Source organism: Haemaphysalis longicornis, unplaced genomic scaffold (genome assembly GCF_048455015.1).
Source record: "Haemaphysalis longicornis isolate Haplotype H1 unplaced genomic scaffold, Haemaphysalis longicornis Haplotype H1 scaffold_12, whole genome shotgun sequence".
NCBI classification, from domain to species: Eukaryota; Metazoa; Arthropoda; class Arachnida; order Ixodida; family Ixodidae; genus Haemaphysalis; species Haemaphysalis longicornis.
The window spans coordinates 12,492,414-12,516,877 of record NW_027526225.1 but is presented as its reverse complement, the minus strand read 5'-3'; the positions used below and the strand labels follow the sequence as shown (position 1 = coordinate 12,516,877).

Below are 24,464 nucleotides of genomic sequence, written 5' to 3'. Positions count from 1 at the left end.
GCGCTGGCATTGAAGGAAGAATATTAAAAAGGAATTAATTGTTTGTTATCATTTCCACCTTCTGTGTGTTTGACAATAGCTAATGGCATGGCGGGATTTGCTTATCCAGCACCGTTATGATTACATTGTTATTCTTACTATAATAAACGAGATTGCCCAGCTCAGCATACCCTAGAAGGAGCAAACGTGCTACCTTGGGACCATTAATAACAGCACTAGTTGCGTCGAAGCGCTGGCATTGAAGGAAGAATATTAAAAAGGAATTAATTGTTTGTTATCATTTCCACCTTCTGTGTGTTTGACAATAGCTAATGGCATGGCGGGATTTGCTTATCCAGCACCGTTATGATTACATTGTTATTCTTACTATAATAAACGAGATTGCCCAGCTCAGCATACCCTAGAAGGAGCAAACGTGCTACCTTGGGACCATTAATAACAGCACTAGTTGCGTCGAAGCGCTGGCATTGAAGGAAGGATATTAAAAAGGAATTAATTGTTTGTAGCAATATGGAGTGGAAATTATTTACCCATGTTTCTTCTCTCTAATTCCCGTTTTATATTTCATGTACCTTCGCGTTTACCACATTGACAATACCGGCTGAGTGTTCGATTTAAAATAGAAACCAAAAGGAATATAGACCATATACGAAATATGGCCCATTTTCAACAAAAGAAAACACGTTACCCGTTCAGAATGCAAGAAAGCTGGTTTGTTCCAATGGTGCACCTAAATACCGGTTGGGAATGCTTGAAATATGCTCTGCCTTCTCTTTTGAACATGTATGACTGTGAAGGTTTTGATTTGTTCAGATGTACGCAACGCGAACTGCGTTGCAGGTATAAATAATGTATTTCAGCTGAATTTTTTTCGGTACATCATTATGCTCTAAATATGTGTGTTTGTTTTTATTTATTGTGGGAGGAATGTTTTATTTCTTCTCCCATTTGTTATGTAACGCATGAAGCTTGTACGCGTGCGTAGTTTTGTTTCTTGCTGTAATTAACCGCTTCGCTGTTCATTGCTACTGCTGCTGCTCTGAACGGAGGCTGCGGCCTAGTCAAGCCGTAATGACGGCTTTTGCTGCAGCTCCTCTGTCTCTCTTTGTATGTTTTTGAGGCAGAAATAAACATTATTATCATGATTCTCTTTTCTATGCCACTATTCTTGTAATCGTTACTGCAGTTTCAACTTAGCCCACTTCCGCTTTCACAATTAAACAAATAAAAAGTGTTTTTTGACGGGTTTCTTGTAGGATATACAGCGGAACCCAGTTAGTACGTTTTTCTCAGGACTGCGACAAACAACGTTACAGTCCGGAAAACTTTAGTCAGGAAAGCCACGAAAACGGGACGGCGTCAAACTGGCTTCGTTAAATCACCGCTATCTAGAGCTCTATTGTTGCCAACATTGTTTCTGCCCGTTCCGCCAAATGTAGCGGTCTGTTTTATAATTTTTTATGTGCACATTTAGTGTCTAAGAGCAATAAAGGTCGGGCGTCAAGTCAGCTTAGCCGTAAAATCACTGTACTACTCACTCGCCGTCACCCTACTCGTGAAGGTGGACAACAAAATCGGGCATCGGGAAATTATCGTGCGACTCACTCGCCGTTACGACCGCCTCGCTGCACGAACACGAGCGTTGTGATACGCAAAATGAACGACAGCAGTGCCCCTTTGGCAAAAACCATTTACTTTTGCAATGTGAGCCTAGCGCTTAAAAAATGGGCAATGCAAGCTTGCGGTTTCTATCGCCCGGTCCTAAGTACCACTCGCTTCTCAATAACGTGAAAGACCGAATTGCTTTCAGCGCCACTTTGATGTGCGACGTATCCGCGAAGGAGGTTCATTGCCACTACGGCTTCTCCAAATCGTGTCGTGTCTGGCAAGAACCCAGACACTACAAGCTTTGGAGAAACTGGCGCAAGCGCTAGTATTGATGGCGTAGAAATCGCCACGAGTAGCGAGGAAGGAGCAGCAGACGACGCGGCGAGACCGATCTCAACGCTACCGATGCGCCCCCAAGCTGGTCCGCGGCAGCTCGGCGCAGCCGCGGTACTGGAAGGCCGCGCTTTTTACCAGCTGTCTCAATTCAAAACGCTACACGGCACCATTACAACAGTGCGGCCGCGCTAACATCCTGCATTTCCAGCGTTCCGAAGTGAAACTTCAGTTGTGAGCACAGTGATGATGGCGATAGCACTTTCGACGCATGGCCATTAGTGACGGGCTCTGCAGCTCGCTTGCGGCTTCTTGTACCTGAAGGTAAGTTGCGCTTGTTGTGAACAAACTGACGGGCAGGAAAAAAAAAACACCTACAGATTGACGAGAAGACGGTGCCATGAAAGTCGTGAAAGTGTACGAAAGTACGTCGTGTAAGTTTACGTTTTTTCTCGTGTCCGTCTCTGTGTTTGCAACAAGCGCAACTTACCTCCAAAAGCGTGTTACACCAACTAGCCCGCCATCAAGCTTTACTGGGCTTCTTGTAGCCAGTTCAATAACAAAGCCTGGCCAAGACCCATCAAAAGCCAAAATGGCGGTGCCCAACCGTTTTCGAAGTGTCAGATTGCGATGTTACAGCGGGGCTCGCAATACATTATATCTTTTAGGAGGTATGCTGGGACCGATTACAAACAAGGTAACAGCCAGGAAAAGGCAACAGTGAGCAAAGTAACAGCGGGTTCAACTGTACTTGTATTAGCGCCTCAAACGCTCGGTCTGACCGCCTGAGCAACTTACATCCGCTTTGCTGCAGGTGCGAGACATAACAACGACTCAAGCCTCTTGGTGTGGCGGGTTTGAACTCCCGGTGCTCTCACCCGCTCTTTCGCCACTTTTGGAAGGAAAAAATGTGTCGGAAGCCGAACAGGCGTACCTCTCCCGACAGCTTAGGCAGGAGCTGTTAAAGTATCTCAAGTAAGTAACTCAGATTTTGAATTTGATGAAATGTGGAGTTTTTTTCTATTTGAAGCTTCAGAAGCTAAATGCTGTTAAGTGGTAATTTTGTATACACAAGACGGCAGACAGATCTTTTTGACGTATTTAGACAGCAAGTATCAGATAAGAGCTATTGTAACTTCCTCAGTAATTTGTAAAAAATCATTTTATTGTTGGCGTTATCGTCAAAAATGGGAAAATACAGTTGTAAAAATTGCCCACCACTTTTTCACGGGTAGCACAATTTGCCTAATTTTTGAAACCACCGAAGAAGGGTCTCAACCATCCCTCTAGCACAGCACTGTAACTTTAGACCATGCTCGGCACAAGCCCAGAACCACACCAACTGAGGGGAGACGAGAACGCTGCCTCTCGACCTCTCTTAATCCCATTTCTTGTCCTTTACCCTCGTCTTTGTCTTCTAAATGATGAAACGGATTCAGATCAAAAATTTGTAGGGGGCGACACTGTGCTTCTAGGGATTTCAGTCAGCATATACAAAATTCATGATCGGGTACTCAAATTGTACGCTTCATTGCACTTGTTTGCAAGTGATGCCGATCATTGTGAGGCTGCGTCACTGTGGGCCGTGTGAGCTTGTCTACCAAACCGCTAACGATGAAGTAATATCTCGTCTGTGCTTGTCGCACGCTTGGTTTGCTAGTCTTGCTTGCTTTGCTAGTCTTGGTTTGCTAGACAGTTATTCACGAGCCACTCGAAGGGCTCCTGTCAGCAGCTTGATGAGGTTCCCTGCAAACGTTAGACCTTCAAACGCCAATAGAAGCAGGCTCCAAATTATTGCCTTACGGAAACTACAATTCTTTCCCAATTGAAAGGCGTGCCGGAGAAAAACACGTCGATCTACTACGCTTCCACGTTCCGGAAATGCCATTCCGTGCAGTTTTAAATTCTGGTTTTTGTGGAGGACAGTGTGCGCGGTAAAAGCTCACGTTTGTAATTTCCATTAGCCCCTTGGTAATAATGTTTGGGAAGGGGGGGGGGGGGGCAGGTTGATCTCCGCGCATGGCGAATTTCCAGTGAGTTAGAGGAGCTCACCAGCCCACTGCTGGTAAAGTATGTTCCATTGTACGTGATCACGCCTAAAAGTAACCAAACCTGCAGAATCTTCAAGAAACCTGTCCCAAACGTCTTAAGAATATTAGCGACAAAAAATCTCGACTCGCTTATCGACGTATTTGATAATAACAAGAATAAACATCCCTTTACTGTTTCTCAGAGGCCTCGCGGGGGTTTCAAAATAAAAGCCGTTCCACTCAATGTGAAAGTTGTCGGAAGTGCAGAGCAGTGATTCGCCATAATGAGCGGTACCGCCATTATCCGCTTACTGCTACCACGCCATGCAATTCAAATTTCACGCCATCGCAGTGCTCGCGCGCCCGCTACCTGAAACTGGGCCAGCGTGAGTTCAGTTCGTTTTGCGCTTGCTTTTCCTCCCGCACGTGCTGGCGTTGCACTGCCCCTTTTTTCGCTTACTATCGCAAAAACCAACCCAACGAGCGTTCCTAACTGAATGAACGCGGGCGCTGCCGGTTAATTACGTATATCTTTTCCCTACGAAGATCATATCGTTCGGTCTGTCTGAACTGCCTTTGTGTACTTTTTCGCAGTTTCTGGCAAATTCAGACCTAGATTCTGATTATTCTGCTGCATTAAACACCAGAAATGGACCCTGCGGCAGGCGCAGCACCTAGTGCGGCGCCGCCTGGGTCGCTTCCCTGCCCGCTGCCTGACGTCTCGCCCAGCATGGTCATTCAGCCGGCGGCGCCTGCTTCCTTGCTGCTTGAGGCTTCTTCTGTATCATCGGCTTTTCCTAGCGCTCCCTCAGTATCCATGATCACTCCGGGACAAGTAAGCCACGATCTCTTTCCATTGGAGCAACCTTTGCCAGACAACGAGGGCGATATTTCAGACATGACGGAGGTCTCTCCTTCTGGCACCGCATTACACGCAGAGGAGGCGAACACCATTGCAGAGGATTCAGAACCATTTCAAAAAGTGCAAGCTCCTGAGCGCCGTCGAGGGTCTAAGAGTGTATTCAAAGCCCTCGATGTACATGCATCCCCGACACGGGCATGCATCCCCGACATGCAGACACGGGCTTGGGGTGATTGTAAAGCCAACGGATCCTTCAAAAATTATCACTAGGTTCAACCCACTAGTCGTTAAGGATGGGTTAGAAACTATAGCTCCCGATGGAGTGCTTCAAGTGCGACCGAACCATCCGCTCAATCTCTTGGCCATCGACACACGAAATGTTGATGCTACCGAGTGTTTGTTGACAATATCAAGCATTGCGGAAATCCCAGTGAAAGCCTATGCACCACGCCCAAGCAAATGTGGTGTCGGCGTAATTTGAGGTGTAGCTAAAGACATCACACCACCTGAGATTCTTCGGGCACTACGTCAGAGGATCCCAGTGAAATCAGTCCGCAGATTGGGCAAGACATCTGAATGTATGCATATAATATTTGCCACAGAGTCAACCCCAGAGCACGTCGTCTTAGGCTAAATGCTCTACCGCGTCTACGGATATGTTGAAAGGCCCAGGCAGTGTACTAAGTGTCTGCGGTTCGGCCATGTGTCTGAAGTATGCCAGCTTCCAATGCGATGCACTCGGTGTGGTGGCAATCACGATCGTACCACGTGCTACGCCGAGAGTCTCCGCTGTGCAAAGTGCGGGAAGAAGCATGAAGCGACTTCTGGAAGCTGCTCGGCTAGCCGCGACGACCAGGCGATCTACAAATATAAGATTTTCCATAAGACTGACTATAAGTCTGCGAAAGCAGCTGTACAAGAGCAGCGTGCCACTGGACCCAAGAAATCTTCGAGAAGGCAAGCACGAGAAGGAGACAAGCCCATTTCTATGGACTCGGATAAAGACTTTCCTGCCCTACCATCCCTACAACGTAAAGCACCACCAAAAGCGGAAACTGCAGCTACCACGGGGGCCCCTGCTCCTGCGGCTACACCCCCTCTGGATTCAGTAGAGGCCCTTTCACCAGCTCGGAGAGTAGCACCAATGTCCACGACTACGAGGGCGCCGGCGTCAACACCAGTTGTCACCCCAACCCCTGCTGCTCGGTCTTCTAGATCTCCTTCCCATGCTTCCCTGGAAAGACAACGCGAGTCGCAAGCCGAACGTAACTCGGCAGGCCTCGGTTCTGCAATCTACTCCATTGTGGAAGCTGTGCGCCTCTTTCTCGGCTATCTTGCATCCCCAGTGGCCAAATCTGTCGTGACGCTCCTCAACTTCGTTTCGCCTCTACTAGTGCAATTGCGGTAGCGGCAACCATCACTACAGGTTTCTTCACTGTGCAGCAAATTCGGTAAAAGGCAACAATTTTCCAATGGAACGCATGTGGACTTGGTCAGCGGTTTTCTGACGTCCGCAGATTTGTGCAAAAACACCAGTTCCCTGTTGTTGCCATTTCTGAGTCCCGCCTTTTCACGGATATAGGGCTATCCGGGTACGCAGTCCTGCGTTCATCTACTGGTGTGGCAAAGACAAGAGTCCTGCTATGCGTGAGAAACGACCTCACATTCATGCAACACAATCTGCCGCCTAACGCGTTGCACGAATTTGCAGCTATTACCGTGTGACACACAGGCATTTCCTTTATTATCATCGCTGCGTATATTCCGCCCCACGCATCGCTGAACACCCAGCGCCTGTAGGACGTAATTCGTCGTACACCGCCTCCACACATCCTCACGGGGGACTTCAATGCGCATCATCCGTCAAGGGGAAGCAAGAAAACGACGGCCAAAGGATGTCGCCTGTTGGACATTGCAGACCGCTTCAGTTTGTGTGTAATTAACAGCGGGTAACCAACGTTAAATTATCGTGGACGGATGTCAAGTGCTATCGACATCAAGATGGTTTCCTCCGCATTATCAACGACCTTAAGCTGGTATGCAGACATTGAGTCTCATGGACGCGACCATGTACCAACTTACAATATTGTAGACGGTTTGCCTGCTGGTCGCCGTAAATCTGGCGTTTAATTTGTCAACTGTTGTAACTTCACCACAGCAGTCGAGACAAGCGCTGGTGATTTCTCGTCCTACGACAACGCTATTACCAGCATCGCAAACACCCGAAGGTTGTGCAGCCAAAACTGCGAGCCTGCCAAAGGAGTACACAGTGGCTTACATCGAATATGAAAATCTTAAGGCGATTCGCCGAAGGGCAGAAAGGCGCGGGCCTGAAGATTTCTGCCGCAGAAGATATACGAGCAGCCAGACGCGCGCAAAAGCTCATTCAGAGACATCTAAGAAGCTTGCCAAACATGAATGGGTGTCCTTCTGTTCGAAGCTAGTCCCTCGGAAGCCGCTCAGAAGGATATGGAGTTTATTGCGTGGTCTCCGTGCACCGCGATCTCAGTTGTACCCTTTTAACTCCATTTCTCTGAGAATGAAGGTAAGGGACTTAGATGTGCCTGAAGCCTTCTGTGCCAAAATTACTGCCGCACGGCGACTTCACCAATGACTATTTCAAGGGCTGCGAACCCATTACCGAACACACCCTACATGAACGAACCATTCTCTATGGCGGAACTTGATGCTGCTCTGTGCTCAGTTAACAAAGTCTCTTCTCCGGGGCCAGACGGGTAAGTTATGCGCTTTTATGTCATCTACGCGGCAATGCGATGCGGTAGCTTTGGTCAATATTCAACCGCTCCTGGCAGACCGGGCGTCTTCAGCCTGGGTGGAAGCGAGCTCGTATCGTGCCAGTTCTGAAACCTGCCAAAGACCCCACGGATACTGATTCGTATCACCCTATTGCGCTTCTAAGCTGCATTGGGAAGCTCATAGAGAAGATGGTACTGCTTCGCCTAGACTGGGATCTGAATGATAGAAGCGTTTATCCGTCGCAGATGTCAGGTTTCCGCCAGGGCCGAAGCAGCATTGACAACGTCATTGCCCTTGCAACACACGTGAAGAACGCAAAGATCGGATGGCAAATGACCATTGCAGTCTTCATTGACATTAGTCGGCATGCGACTGTGTTCTCCATGAAGCTTTGCGGACAGCAATGAGGTCTGTAGGCATCACGGGACGAATGTACGGCTGGATGTCTGACTACCTCTCTGATAGGACTATCTGCATGTCTGTAGCGGATGGTGAGACATCCCTGTGGTGGTAGTGGACCACAAAGGACAAATGCTCTCCTCGGCGACAGTTCTCACAAAAAATACTACATCTTCAGAACAAGCAGCTATCGCTCTTGCGATCACCGCAACTCGAGCAAGATACATAATCAGCGACTCGAAGGCAGCCATACGTAGCTACATCAAAGGGCGGATATCCCAAGTCGCCGCAAGAATGCTTCAACAGCTGCGAGCACCAAATTACCGGTCAACCAAACTTATCTGGACTCCTGCACACTAGGGGTTACAGGCCAATGAACAGGCCCACACAGCTGCTTGCGAGATCGTCACCCGAGCAGCAGTTAACCCCCCCCCCCACCCCGCAGTGGCAACAGCCTGGAAACTCAGAGAAATTTGACAGCGTCAACTCGTACAAAGAGATAACAAATTGCTACAAACACAGCAGGTGCGTATTTCCAGCCGCCCACTGCACACTCAACGCTGCGCAGACCAAAGCACGGAGACAACTTTTAACCAATACCTACCCGAACCAGGCGGCCTATAGTCACTTCCACCCAGAGTTCTTCTCGGATATGTGCTAACACTGCGGCCACCGCGCAGACCTCACGCACATTATGTGGGAATGCCAAAGAAAACCACGGAGCAAGACCCCTCTACCCCCCATAGATATCAAACACCTAGAGCACTGGGAAACACTGCTGCGCAGCTCTGAACCTCTAACGCAGCTACGCCTTGTCCAGATGGCCGAAGAAACTTCCAGGGACCAAGATCTCGTGGCTGACTAACGCGGCAAAGAGGGCCAAGCTCTCTACTTCTGGGCAAATAAAGTTCTTTATCTCTCTCTCTCTCTCTCCATAACGTGACCCGTGGTGTCCCTCAGGGTGGCGTATTGGGCCCGACTCTTTTTAATATTTCAATGATTGGGCTAGATAGATGTCTGCCGAAAATGGTTGAAATTTCCATGTACGCTGATGATATCTGTATCTGGTGCTCGGGCCACAACAAGCATGTGCTCCAATCGACACCTCAGCGGGCAGTAAGCTCGATTGAAAACTTTCTCGCGACACGTGGCCTTGCGATATCACCGGCCAAGTGCGCCACCATGGCCTTTAGAAAGCGGGACGTATCAAACTACCAGTTAAGGACCGAAGGTGTACCGATACCATATGCCAGCCATCACAGGTTTTTGGGTGTTACCGTCGACCGCCATCTGACATGGACGCTGCACATCCGTAGCCTAAAAGAGAAGCGAACGTCATTCTTGCACATCTTCGGCATGCTTTCCAACAGTACTGATGGATGTAGCGTCAGCTCTCTTTTACTGCTATACGACGCCCTCAGCGAAGGCTTACTTCGCTACAGCCTCCAAGCCCTCACTTCTCTTTGCAAGGAGGATTCTAAAATACCATGGAGGTTGCAGGCCCGAATTCTGAGGATATGTTTTGGTGTCCCAAAGACCACCTCCACAATGGGAACCATGACAGAGAGCAGACGGCTTCCGCCCACTGCTTTGCAGGTAATGGAACAACTTCGCACGCGCCTGTGCGTTATGGCAAGGCAACATGGGCATCCCCTTGCTGCCGCCTGGGCCTCTGAAGTACAGCACGCTATGCCCTCCCAGTGTCAGCCTTCAGCCTCTTCAGCTCACCCTCCGTGGCTCTTCCCTACAATGAAAATTGTCACCACGGTACGTTGAAGGGGGTATACCAGCCCCGGCTCTAAAGGTCTTTGCTTTGGAGCATATCATCAACCAATACAGAGGCCACACTCATGTGTACACTGATGGCTCAGTGACGGCTACATTGTCGGCGATAGGAATCTCGATTCCTTCGTCGCTCACTATTATCTGCACCCTACTTAGCCACAAGTCCTCGACGACAGTTACTGAGGTGGCTGGACTGCTCGCTGCTTTTCAATGGGCAGTATTTACAGACTCCAGGTCAGCACTCGAGAGCTTAAAGTCGCTTCCAAACGAACAGCTGGCTTGGAAAATCAATCGTTTGCACTCACAAGCCATACAAAGGGGACATAGCGTAGGCCTGCATTGGCTTCCTGCCCATTGCGGAGTTGTCGGCAACGGCGCTGCTGACAAAGCCGCCTCATCTACCCACAGTCTCTGCACTGAAACTCTACCGATCCCATTTACCCGAAAGGATGCGGCAATACTCACCTCATCAACCGCATGGAAAGCGCAGATGTCTATCTGGACTGACGCAAGGCAGCATACGCACCTCCTCATGTGATTGATCCAAAGTTCACCTTCAGAATGCCAGCTGGACTTAGCAAGCGCGATGAAGCCATTCTGCATAGGCTGTGCTTGAACGTTGCCTACACGTGACCTTACCTGTATAAACTCCAGCAGGCATCTTCACCTCTTTGTTCCACATGCGACTCACGAGAAGACATTCATCATGTCATATGCGTGTGTCCAAAGTACAACGTTCAAAGACAGAAACTGATATTATCTTTGTGCAGGCAGCCTGGTGCGGGACTTGAGCTGAGGGCTGATTTGGGTCCTTGGTCGGGTCCCAGTCAGGCAGCACGTGCAATCAAAGCTCTCTTGGTGTTTCTTCGTAGCACAGAACTGGACAGAGTTTTGTGATTGAAAATTTTGGGCGCATGAAATGACATCTTTTCATTTTCACATTTTTTTCTCTTTTTTTCTTTTTTTTTTCTTCTCTCATCTAGCGTAGCAAGCCAGCCCGACGGCTCGGCTAACATCGCTGGTCTTCATTAAGGTTATGCTCTCTCTCTCTCCTCAAATGTACCTATAGGTTTCTTTGCGCTAAACAACAGTAAGATGTATGACAAACGCCAGCGTTTCATGAGTTTCGAACGCCTATGACTATGAGTTTCGAACGCTTATGAGTTTCGAACGCACGAGTTTCGAACGCTTATGGCTAAGAAGACAAGCTCCACGTCGGCTCCGTTTTTTAATGTTTATTTGTGGCGCATAAGTACCCTGGCGTTTCTGAGTGGTACACTGTGAATCGGCAAGTTGTGAGGACCCACGGGACACCATCGTCCGACCATTTGGACCACTGGATGCAAATTTCTCGCCTCGGGAAACCTCTGCCAAGGCGGCGGCAGCGCTAGCCGTGGTTCTAGGGTTAGGGTGGCGAACCCTCGGCCCGCCTTGACAGCTCGACGGAGGATCGTAGTTTCACCTCTCCTGCCGTGGCTATGTAGCAACTCGTTGCTCTCCGCAATTACGGCCAATCACCCGCTCTGTCGACGGTGTTGGTAGCCGCTCTAGCCGATGCCATCCAGAGACAGGCCGGAGTCTCCCAGAACGACGAAGACCAACAGCGCATTCAGTCAACTTCTAACTTCATCATCGTAAGCACGCCGTCTGAAGATCGCGCTCGCAACTACGAAAAGATGGTCCCATTTACGGTGCAACGGAAGCAATTGGCTACCTCTACGCACGTCGCCGCCCCGGCTAACACCACAACTGGAGTCATCTTCAATGTTCCCGAGATCTATACGGCTGAGAAGGTCCTCGATAGCGTATGCCGCTACAATCCTGACTTACAAATTTTGGATGCGCACCGATTCAACTCTTACAATATCGTCAAGATTCTCTTTAATGGCACTCGAGTGCCCTTTTGGGTCCGATATGTGGCTGCAACTTACCGTTGCATGCCCTTCCGACGCAAAACGGACGCTTGCACGGCCTGTTGGCTGCTCGGACACCGACAGGACGTCTGCTTGAGCACGCAAATTGCCCCGCGCTGAGCAAGTCTGGACTCTCCAGTGCACCCGACGGCCACCAGTGCACTCCTAAGTATAGTGTGTGCGACGGTCCCCACCTGACGGGTTCTGCTGAGTGCCTTCGTCGCTACCAACCTCGCCGGCTGCCGCTTACGTACGCACAGGCGGCCAACTACAAGGCAGCATCCGCCACCAAGGAGGAGGACTTTCCGCATCTCGTGAACAGGCTCCCCTCAAAGACTGCTGGCATGCACAACGCCACGAAGCAAGACGCTTCCAAGAAACATCACCAGGTGAGCTGCACATGCTCGTTGTCCAGTGTCGCTCCGTCTAAACCTCTATTCATTCCCCACAACGGCGAACCTCACTTAGAACTTATTAAGGAGTTGCGTGCCATTCGTGCCGAGGTACCTACCCTCAGGCAGGCGAACGCGGCTCTGAAAAGCGAACTTCAACTTGCGAAAAAGCAACCCTCTCCCACGTCTCCTCCACATAATCAGCCCATGCAAATCGATATACAGTCGTCTCCCACCCCGCAATCTCCTGAAACCACCGACCCCGCCGCGTCTCCTCCGCCCGTAGGCAAGGCTGTATCGACCGGCGACTCGCACTGGGCTTTCACGCGGAATGAAAAGCTAGAAATTCTGGAACAATCGCCAGCCACAGAGAGGAATACCTTTTACTCGACAACGTTCTCTAAAAAATCAGACGGCCATTCATTGTACCATTGAGATGATGCGCCTCGAATTCCGCAACTTTATTGGGTTTCACGCCGTAGCCCCCCCCCTTCCCCCCCCCCCCCCCAAGCGGACGAGAACGATGTCTAAACGCCGTAGCCGACTGGTTGTGTGGCAGTGCAATTGCCGAGGGTTCACCCGCAACCGACACAACTTTCAACAACTAATTTCGACAGAAGCTACTCCCTCCGCCCTCATCGCAATCCAAGCGCATGGTAAACACAATAAATTAACAGGCTATCAAACCTTTCATACTCCCAACAACCCGTACACAGCGGTGCTTGTTCAGCGCAACATTCCTGCGGACCATCAAGTCTTCGAAAGTTTCTCTATTCCGAATGATTTAGTCGTCCTCAATCCGCCGAAGCGCACTGCATCAAGGCTTTATGTCCTGAATGTCTATAGCAGCCCCAAAGCACACACGCATAACTTCAGCAACTTAATTACGCTGACCGAGCGAGCGGCTGCTCACCACCCCCTCATTACACTTGGAGATTTTAACGCTCTGCATACAACCTGGGGTTACACGCGTGCAACCAAGAATGGGAGGCTGCTCTGGGGGCTGGTGCAAGCGCCAAGGCTCGCAGTCCAATCTGATCCCACCGTCCCCACTCGGATCGGAAACATTGCCCAAACCGATACCTCCCCAGGGTATACCGACAGAACAGCATGTGACGAAAGGGCACGCGACAGAAGAGCACCGCCAAAACATCACGGCGTCAAAAGAGCACGCGACAAAACACGATGATGATGATGATGGTTGCATTTTAATGGCCCAAGGCCAACTGGGGCAAAGAGCGCCAAAAAAAAGATGGTTAGCTACCACATATTAAAGTCAATACTAGAAGTGAATAGCACCAGAAGTAAAAACAAATAAAGACAATGAGGATGGCTGGTGTAGAGGGCCAGGTTGTGATTATGCATGATACGATATGAGATTTAGAAATTTAACTTCTGATAGATAATTAAAAACACGTTTGATAGTAAACATTGGTTCATCGCCTAAGAAGTGCGATGGGTGGAGTGGGATTTGTTGTCTGCAGATTTCTGGAAAGTGTTTGCGTCGTGTGGTGTGAAGTGCCTTGCATGTGATTAGTATGTGCACTACGGATAGGGCCTCTCCGCACCTGCTGCACTGGGGTCTAGAAGATCCCGTCAGCAGATACGAGTGTGTTGCATGGGTGTGCCCTATCCGCAGCCTAGCCAAGGCGACTTCTGTGTGTCTGTTGCGTGTGTGAGTGGTGTATGATCCCAAGCGTGGTTTTATAACGTGTAACTTGTTATCTGTCTGTTCACTCCAGTGTGTTTGCCATGTTCTACGCAAGTGTTGTCTTATTTGTGGCTTGAGGTCTGTATATGGTACGGTTGTTATGTCTACAGTGTTCCTGCGTGGAGCAGCAGCTGCCCTCTCGTCTGCCAACTCGTTTCCAGCGATCCCAGCGTGTCCTGGGACCCAGCAGAGGAGCAGCTGATGCTTCTGCGCATACACAGACATGATAGTGTTAAATACAAGATTAAATATGTGGTTTTTGGGGGGGGTATGCGATGACAGTGCGCGAACAACACTCAAGGAATCTGTGTAGATGATAGACTTCGGAATTTGATTTTCAAGTATGTGTCTTAGAATCAGTAAAATTCCACATGCTTCTTCTGAGAAAATTGTTGTGTGGACGCTCATGGTTCTGGCTGCACTGGAATTCGGACCATGAGCAGCGCAGGAGACCATAGTGGAGGTTTTAGACGCGTCATAGTAAAATTCTGCAAGTGGGTATTTAAACTGCAGAGACAGAAAGTGCTGCAGTATTGCAGCTCGCGGTACCCGATTTTTGTCAAGTTTCATAAAAGAAAGGTCGGAGGACACAGGACGAACTTTCCAAGGAGATAAAATGTCTCAAAAGGATGATCTGTACACGTCTAAAAACGAAGCGCTCAGATCCGAGGCTCGCTCTCTCAATCGAAGTGAAAAGGGCAGAGGAACGGATGGGCGATTTACAAAAAGCACAGATGTGGCTGTGTCGTTAAAGACAGGATAAAAAGGATGGTTATCCAGCGATGAAAGTTTAAAAGCATAAAGTAAGTCCATGTACGACCGTTGGTTCTCAAGGCTCCACTTATTACACTCGGCATACAGACTCTCAACAGGGCTAGTGCGAAAAGCACCCGACGCAAGCCGTAGCCCCAAGTGTAGCACTGGGTCAAGCATTCGCAATGCTGTTTTAGTCGCCGACCAATATACCACACTGCCATAGTCTAAACGAGACCCAGCCAAAGCAGTATAGAGCTGTAGTAGTAGTTCTTTGTTGGATCCATACGATTGATGGGAGAGAACCTTAAGTATATTCATTGTTTTCAGACATTTATGTTTAAGTTCCTTGATGTGTTGAATGAATGTGAGTTTCTGGTCAAACACAACACCTAAGAAGTTGTGCTCCTTGTTCACAGGAAGCGACACGCCATTGAGTGTAATGTCTGGGTCCGGATGGACCCCGCGATTCCTGGAGAACACAACGCAGGAGCGTTTTGCAGGATTCAATTTAAACCCATTCCTGTCTGCCCAGCCGGCAAGCTTCTTGACACCGAGCTGGACTTGACGTTCGCATATTGATATATTACATGATTTAAAAGATATTTGCACGTCGTCTACATACATGGAATAAGAGATTGTTGGTGGCAGTGCCTTTTCAAGAGAGTTCATCTTTACTATGAAGAGAGTGCAACTTAACACGCCACCTTGCGGCACGCCGTTTTCTTGGACGTGAACCTTTGAGAGTGCACAACCAACTCTTACTCTGAACGTTCTCTCCGACAAATAACTTACAAGGGTGTTCAACATATTACCCGAAAGACCGAATGACCTGAGGTCACTAAGGATCCCATAACGCCAAGCGGTGTCGTAGGCCTTCTCGAGATCAAAAAAGACAGTTACAAAATACTGCTTATGCACGAAGGCATCCTTGATGTATGAATCAAGTGCAACCAGTTGATCGTTTGTCGATCGCCCCACCCTAAAGCCTGCCTGGCAGCTCTCGAGAAGACCATTGTACTCGAAGAAGTACACGAGCCTGCGATTGATCATCTTCTCGAAGAGCTTGCACAGGCAGCTCGTAAGGGCTATTGGACGGTAACTTGAGGGGGACGACGGGTCCTTTCCCTCCTTCAAGAAAGCCACTACAATGGCCTCCCTCCAAGAGTGTGGAATGTGCCCCGAAAGCCATATTTTATTATATAGATGTAGAAGTGCTTCAAGTGTGTCTGCGTGTAGGTGTTGTATCATTGTGTATGTAATGTTGTCTGGGCCTGGAGCTGAGGGTTTACACGTGCTCAGAGCAGCCCTCAGTTCATGTAGTGAAAACAGGGAGTTGTAAGAAGTCTGTGATTTGTTGTTGTCGTGTAGGGACTTCTTTTCACAAGAGGCTTTATGTTTACAAGAGGCTTTAGAAAAGTGTTCGTGTAGTGTGCTGAACTGGACACGAGTTGGAAGTGTTGTGCGAGTGTGTCAGCCTGGTCTTCCAGAGTGTCCCCTGTTGTACTGACCAGAGGCAGGCTGTGTGTCTGTTGTCCTTTGAGTTTGCGTATACGTGTTCATACTTTCCGTGTGTCTGTGTAGGAGTTTATTGATGTTATGAATGTACGCCAACTCTCTCGTTTTGCCTCACGGCGCACACGTTTTCCTAATGCCTTGGCCCGTTTGAACAAGAGGAGGTTTTCCGACGTGGGGTACCGACGAAGGATACCCCACGCCTTGTTCTGGGCCTCTCGCGCCCGCCTACAGTCCTCATTCCACCACGGCCTCCGCTGGTTGCGCGGGGCACCAGAGGCGTGGGGAATGGACTTTTCGGCGGCGTCGAGGATGAGCGCCGTGAGGAGTTGGGTAGCTTCTTCAACGTGTAGGCGTCCTATGGATGTGTGGTGTAGTTTGGATGTCTCTGTAAATGTATTCCAGTTAGCTCGTGCTTCATTGAACCTATTATGGGAAGATGAACTGCTTGGGCCTTTACCTATATATGTAAGTGAGGTGGGGAAGTGGTCACTGTCATATGGGTCAGTTCCCACACCCCACTCGAGAAGAGGAAAGATAACTGCGGAGCCAATAGCCAAGTCAAGACATGAGTATGTGTTGTGTCCTATGTTATGATATGTAGGCTGTTTATTGTTGAAAAGGCATGCTCCAGAGGATGTAAGAAACCTCTCTATCAGGCGACCCCGGGCATCCGTACGAGAAGAACCCCAAAGAGAATTGTGAGCATTAAGGTCGCCTGTTAGAATGTACGGTTCGGGCAACTGGTCAACCAGCGCCTCGAAGTCAGCGCACAAAAGTGTGACATCAGGAGGGATGTATATGGAGCATACCGTTATCAACCTATTAAATATTATTAAGCGTATTGCTACAGCCTCAAGGATAGTGTTTAAAGTGACAGGGTGGCATGCTAAGGATTTCCGCACGATGATGGCCACACCGCCAGAAGAGTGTGTGCAGCCATCCCTGTCTTTCATGTATAGCAGGTAACTATTCAAGAAGTTTGTGTTTTTAGAATTCAAATGTGTTTCCTGAACACACGTTACACTTGGCTGATTGGTATGCAGAATCGCATACACGTCGTCAAGATTATTCGGAAGGCCTCTGCAGTTCCATTGAACTATGTTTTCTCTTCCCATTATTTAGTGTGAGAGCTATTGGAGTGTGTATGTTCATGTGTCGTCTTTCGGGGCTGTGACTCTTGGATTGGGCTTTTTGGGCGGCCCATCTGTAGGCTTGAACGTCGGAGGCCGCACCTTGCGCTGCGTTGCAGGCAAGAACGGCACGACGTCCATCTCGTCGTCCGATGTCCTGGGTGTGCCCGTCGAACCGGGCCCCCCGGCCTTGGCCCCCTTCGGGTGCCCTTCGTTTGAGCCGCCACCGCCGCTGGTGTCGGGGGCACCAGAAGTGGCACGGGCGGTGCGGTGGCGGTGGGAGCCGGTGCGGGGCCCGTGGTGTCCATGGCACCCTCCAACGCACTGGACGACGGGGAGGCAGGGACGGGAGCGGCACCGGTCCCGACGGAAGAAGTTGCAACCACAACCGCTGCTGGCTCAGCAAGCCGTGCGGAGGCGCGTTGGGCTGCCAGAGGCAACCCAGGGGGGGGGGGGGGGCGGGGATGGGACCAAGTCCGACTCGCGGTACTGGGTCCCCGCCGAAACCAGACGCCGCTCCGCCCCCCGGCGAGCCGCGTCGGCATACCTCCCCAGGGGGAAAGAGGTGAACCTCTTTCGCGCCTCTGGGAAGGTGATGTTCTCGTTTACTTTCAAGGCAATCATCTGTTTTTCTTGTTTGAATTTTTCGCAGATCCTGGAATAGGCAGCGTGCGGTCCCTGGCAGTTCGCACAGGTGAAGCTCTCGGATTCGCATTTATCGGTGAGGTGATCGTGTGCTGCACATTTTGCGCACGTCGGTTTACCACGGCAAGAGGTTGTGCTGTGCCGAAACCGCTGACACTTGAAGCAGCGGCGTGGGTTTAGCACGTAGGGTCGGACCGGACATCTCATGAAGCCTGCGTTGACAGACTCAGGAAGTGTTGAGCAATCAAATGTCAAGAATATGTGTTTAGTAGCTATTATTTGGTCGTTTCGGCGTATCGTGATTCGCCGCACTGCTGTCATGCCCTGATCGCGAAGGCCGTCAAGCAGATCTGCTTCAGTCTCATTTATTAGATCTCTATCAGAGATGACGCCCTGGCAGCTATTCAGACTGCGATGGAGCGTGATCGACCATGCGCGTTTGCTTCAAGAGGTTACAGGACTGTTGTTTGTTTTGGACTTCAATTAGGTCTTCTCCGGTTGTGAGCTTTTTAGCCTTGTACGATTTTCCTACAAGGCTTTCAAAAAACTTGGAAATGAGAAAGACAGACTGGGAAGTGACGGGTTTTTATTTATCTAGGGATTCCATTACCAGGAAGCGCGAGAAATTATCGGGCTTTGGAATGGAGATCGAAGACAAAGGAGGAAAAGATACTTTGGTGCGGCCTCTTTTCAGGGACCGATCACGTTTGAAGGGGGGGTTTGAAAATGCCATATGATACATTGGAAAGCAGGGAGACTGGGGTACTTTCTTCTTTGACCTTACCCTGGTAGTCAAAGAGGTCCCGGAGCTCCCTGCCTGGTAGGCAGGCAGGGAGCCCATCGGCCGGAGCTTGACCAAGGCTCCGACGGCCACCGTTTACGGCTTCTACCCTTCACCTTTAAACACCTCGCCACGGTTGGACACGGCTTATGTTGGGAGCTCGGGGTCCGCGGTGTCGCTGCTCACCGTCACCATGAATACTCAAGGTTCCCCGTGCGGGGACGCGACAAAACAGCACGAGAAAGAACAGCACAGCGTCAAAAGCGCACACGACAGAAAAGCATAGCGAAAAAATAGCACAATGCCAAAAGCGCACGCGAAAATAGCATGACGAAAATTAGCACGGCGACAAAACAGCACACGAAAAAATAGCACACCGCAAGGGCACAGCCCTGGAACAGATGGGTGCGGTGGCGTAGTTAGATAGTCTGACGTAGTGCAATGGTGGGGCGGGCTCGGGTCCGGTAGCACGCATTTTCTCGGGCCCGGGCCGGGCTGGAACCAAAATATTCGGGCCGTGCCAGCCCGAGGCGCCCTGTCCATTCCTTAGGCCGGGCAATCCTGTGCCCCAAATTATAAATTGGTGATAAAAAATGATTCGGATATTAAAAAAAAGAAACTGGTGGCAGTGGCGGCTCTCCAGCCAATTTCCTGCGATTTTTCTATGACGTCACAGAATCTTGATTGTGCGATTCCGCCGGCCAAGGGGGATTACTTGATCACTTTCCTATGGGACTTTGGAATTCATGACCCACGGGCTTAATAAGCAACGACTTCCATAGAGAATGTTTAAGAAACCCATAGAAATGTTCTTACGGCCTAGTTTGCTTCTTTTCGAAATACATTACTTCAGTTATGAAAAATTTAGTTGAATTTTCCCGCGTTCGCTTAGCGGTCGCCATCTGTTGACACCTTCGGCAACTACGCGTCTCCCGTAGGAGCAGGTGTCATCTATACCTATAAACATCCCCCTCGCGAGTGGCACGATCAAATGCAGAGCATTTCCGGGGCGCACGACGTTAAGTAGTTTGCGTTACGTTATAGTTGTTGCACTTGTGGCAACTGCTGACGAGAGAGCGCTCGTCAGCAGTAATTTGAATGAGTCAACGATATAAGGCGCGTTCGCAGCGTCCCATTCTGTGTCGGCTTTGTGGCGCAGTGGGTAGAGCACCATGTCCATTGCGTTCCGCCCGCAGGGTCGAGGGATCGAAACCTGGCGCCGGATAGTATTTTCTTTTATATAGTGTAGGGGGAGGGATGCGGTCAACGACGGTGCGGACTACGACGGGACAACGCTGGTGACATCGTGAGTTACTGAAATGCTCTGCATTTAAAAGATTTTTGTTGATCTTTCAGGTTAAGTGAGAACAAAAAGAAGCCAAGTCGGTTAGGAATTCCATTAAACCGTGCCCTTCGGTTGCTGTGCTGTTTTGACGCTGTGCTGTTTTGTCGGTGTGCTCTTCCGTTGCGTGCGCTTTTGACGCCGTGCTGTTATTTCGGTGCTCTTCTGTCGCGTGCCCTTTCGTCGTGTGCTCTTTTGACGGCGCCCCCTCTCCCGACCTGACGCTCTCGCATCGAGTCAAAGAATTTAAATGGCACTGCACTGCTAACACTTTGGGCACTGACCATTTTATTATTCATTCCACTCTCCAACATGATACATCACTCGCCCGACGGTTACGGCAGACCCACATCACCGACTGGCCAGCCTTCAGGGAGACCTGTCATGGGCAGGAGCCACCCGATGATCATATGTCGGTTCAGAGTTGGCTTAGTTAAGAAAACCCATGACCTCCCTTTGGACCCGGTCATACCATCAGAAACAGTAGACACGGCTTTGCAAAATCTATGGGAGGCTTCCACAAGCTCCCAAACGCGATGGCGCCGACAAAAACACAATCGCCGTTTATGACTAAAACTAGCCCGCCTCAATAAAACGATTGAGACTAACAGAGCTGAATTAGCCCAAGCTCAGTGGGGGCAATTTTGCGACAGCATGAGAGGTCACCTCGGCATGCGTCGTACACGGGCTATTTTCAGGAACATGCTTGACCCAACCCACTCTAAACCGACTACCGGAAATCGTCTTACTAGAATCATACGCAAATTTGACGGAACCAACGAGCAACTTCTATCAAGACTCCGGGACCTATACCTAGCACAGGGTACTCAGGAGCCCCTCCCTGCCTACGGGGGCTCTGAAAACGTAGACACGGTCCGCGCAATCATTGTTTCGGATGTTCGCGCCACATTAATCGCAACCTGGATGATCGAACCATCGAGATCTTAACGCGTCGTTACAATCATCACTGGTAAGCCAGTACCTTCCCCCCGAATGAAAGCACGCAAAGGGCTCGCTCATTCCTAAACCCGGCAGGCCTCTCGACCTCGCGCATCTCCGGCCCTTCTCCCTCACCTCTTGTGTAGAAAATGTCCTTGAACATGTCATTCAAGCACACTTGGTACAGCATCTCACCCACACAGGACAATTCCCCCACACCATGTTCGGCTTTCGGGCCGGACTCTCCGCTCAGGACTTTCACCTCCAACTAAAGCACGACATTATAACTCCCCAGTTTCGTGTGGATACCGCAGCGATAGTCGCCCTCGATTTGCGAAAGGCTTTAGACCGAGTCTCACACAAAGCCATTCTGCAAAAACCTGACACCCCTAGCCCCGGGGGCTCGTGCTTACAATTATATTCGCGATTTCCTTACCGATCGCACTGCAGTCCTTCAGATCAACGACCTACGCTCTGACATAATACACCTACCCTCAATAGGCACCCAAAATGGCGCTGTCCTGTCGCCACTGTTATTCAATATAGCGATGATTAGTCTCCCCCAGCAGTTGAATAACATACCCTCCCTTCATCACAGTCTTTATGCCGACGACATCACCTTGTGGACGACCGGGGGCAGTGATGGGCACATTGAGAATACCGTACTTAACGGATTCTAACGCGCACCTTTTTTCCGCAAAAATAGGCCGAAAAATTGCATGCGCGTTAGAAACGGATACGAAACCGAAACTGCCGAAACAGCTAAAATTTCGTTCCACCCATCGCCATCGCCATCTCTAGATGCCGCCAAAGCTTTTAGCAACAATGTTTCGGGTATAGGCGCCTAGGCTTTTCTTTCGGCGTTCACACAAATCGTCAAATTATTCCACTTGCGAGCTTGATAACAGCAGTGGCAGCAGCGGCAACGAAGGTACGCCGCTTCCGCGGCTTACGAGCGGCTCCCACGCGTTCACTACGAGCGGTTGGCTGAAGCGTATGCCTCTGGAGAAGCTCGCGGGATGGGCATGCGAGGCGTGGGCCACGATCCCATAAAACATGGTTGAACGTTCGTTCAGAAGTGTGGCATCGTGAACGCGCTTGACGGCACCAATGACGAGCTGTCGCGGTCAGCGGAAGGCGACTAGTAGCTCTCGGAGAGCGACGAGGAGTGAGATTAGTGAGGTTACTTAGGGAAATAAATCACCCGTTTCTCTCGCATTCGTTTTTCTTGCTCATAAAGTTTCTTGCGCGTTACAAACGGAGGTGCAAGTTTTTTCGGTTTTTTGCCTGGAAAATCGGGTGCGCGTTAGAATAGGGGGAGCGTTAGAATCGGGTAATTACGGTACCTTTCAACAGGGAGCAGATGTCGTCGCTGCCTACGCTCGTGGCATTGGACTTGAATGTTCACCGGAAACTATGGAGCTACTAATCTTTCCTGCTAAACGTACTAGGAGAGACACTTCTCATCCGGACATTGCAATCCGAGTTCGTGAACAACCAGTTCCCCAGGTGTTATGCCTGAAGATGGTAGGCCTATACATACAGAGCAACCGTGCTAACATCACGTTCGTAGTACGCCTCGCTTCCCAGGCCAATCAAACTATCAATCTCATACGTCGTATAGCTACCCGACATCAGGGGCTCGAAGGGGCAGGGCGCCTTCGGCTGATACGGGCTTTCATTATGAGTCGGGTCACTTACTCTATTCCCTACTTGCAGCCTTCGCCCACGGAATTAGCTAAAATTAATTGTCTAATTAGAAAAATTTACAAAAGATCACCGCAGGTTCCTCAAAGCACATCCACTGCCCGCCTTGAATCACTTGGGGTCTTTAACACCACCGAAGATTTGATTGAGGCGCATCTCTTGAGTCAGCTCACTCGTCTCACAGCCACGCTCTCTGGCAGAATGCTTCTCCGACAGCTGCCTCGACAGCCCATTCCTTATCGACACGCCCATTCCCATTCTCAGCCACATCAATGAGCTACTAATGGTGAAACCCATACCGCGGAATATTTGCACCAGACGTTTCATCGAGCGCGCAGGGAGCACAGGGCGAGAACATCAACCAACCGGTACCCATCACCCCTGTCTACGTTGACGCTGCGAGATACAGGAGCCGTGAAGCTTATGCGGTAACGGTCATTTTTGGCCCTGACGCCCCTCCGCTTGCTTCCCTTACTCTGCCCACTCACTCCCCGGCGACCGCGGAAGAGGCGGCAGTAGCCCTAGCCTTCACCCTTAGGCCGCCCCCTCCATCGTAATCTCCAATTCCAAAACGGCCGTTCAAAATTTCGCCATAGGAATGATCTCGCCTTTGGTCCTCAAAATCCTTCTTCAAAAGTGTCCCACCACCACAGCCGAGTTCGTATGGACTCCGGTCCATACGGGTGTGGGGGGAACGAGGCAGCACACAGGGCCGCTCGAGAGCTCACCGTCCGAGCTGGTCCTGGCCTTGAGTCCTTCCACAGAGCCCTATCAGCCCGCGAGAGACTTGTTACCTTCCACGACATAACCTTCGCACTACGGCCTTTACCGCCGCCAACTACCCCCAGCAGCTCCGACCTTCTCTAATGAAGAGGAACGCCTATGACGACTCACCCAGACACACGCACGCCCCTGCCGATATCGACTTCACCTTATCTACCCTTCTTTGTACCCCACCCCTTTGTGCCCCGAATGCGGGTCCATCGATACTCAAGACCATTGCATGTGGCAGTGCCCCCAAAACCAATCCCCCCCTTTCACAGACGGAGAGCACTGGGCGAAGGTGCTGTGCAGCTCGGATCGTGAGGTCCGGGCTAAGGTCATCTAGCGAGCTGCAATGGTCACCGGCCGGTTACCGCCGGCGGTCACCCGCCAACCAGACTAGCCCCATGGGGCTCAAATAAAGTTTTTTAAAGACGATAGTCTTTCTTGGGCTACTTAAACCCAGAGAGAGAAACAACATTTATTCATGCCTGCGTAAACCCGGTGGGTTACCTACTGGCGCTACTCGCCGGACCCCGTGCAAGGGGTGGTGGAAAGTCGCACTTTCGGCCGCTGGCGTTCGATGGCCGCGAGCGCGAGCTCAGCAGCCATCTTTTGGAGTTCGTAGTTGACGCTGGTGACCGCGTCCCTCACGCTTGGTGGGAGCGGATCATCGTCCTCCTCCGTTGTTGTTGTCGGTGGTTGATTGAGGCAACCCCACAGCATGTGCTGCATGGTCGCACGAGCGCTCCCGCACAGCGCACACTCGTCCGTTGGGTATAGTTCCGGGCACACGTGCTTGGCGACCACGGGCGTCCATATCGCCCGCGTTTGGAGCTGTCGCACGAGCACCCCTTCCCTCCTGGTGAGTTTACGGTGTGGCGGCGGGAAGGCACGCCTAGTCTCTCTGTACCACGCAAGCACATCCTTGTAGGAGCTGACCGGGGTTGCCTCCTCTTCTTCCCTGTAGGAGTCTTCCGCGTTCGATGGAGTAGGAGGAGGAGGAGGCAGACTCGCCTCGGCCGCAGCCGCCGCCCGAGCCGCCGCCGCACCCTCCGCGGGCGCAGCAGCAGCAGCCGCGGCAGCGGCCGCACCAG

General features: G+C 50.5%; 1 protein-coding gene across 1 annotated transcript in view; it reads left to right on the top strand.

The window, feature by feature from the left end:
- LOC144161870 (uncharacterized) overlaps positions 1 to 24,464 on the top strand; it is a 212,942-nt gene that overhangs the window by 117,263 nt on the left and 71,215 nt on the right. The window contains exon 4 of the mRNA XM_077692447.1: positions 2,756 to 2,916. Within this exon, the coding sequence (XP_077548573.1) occupies positions 2,756 to 2,916 (161 nt within the window). The remainder of the gene's footprint in view (positions 1 to 2,755; positions 2,917 to 24,464) is intronic.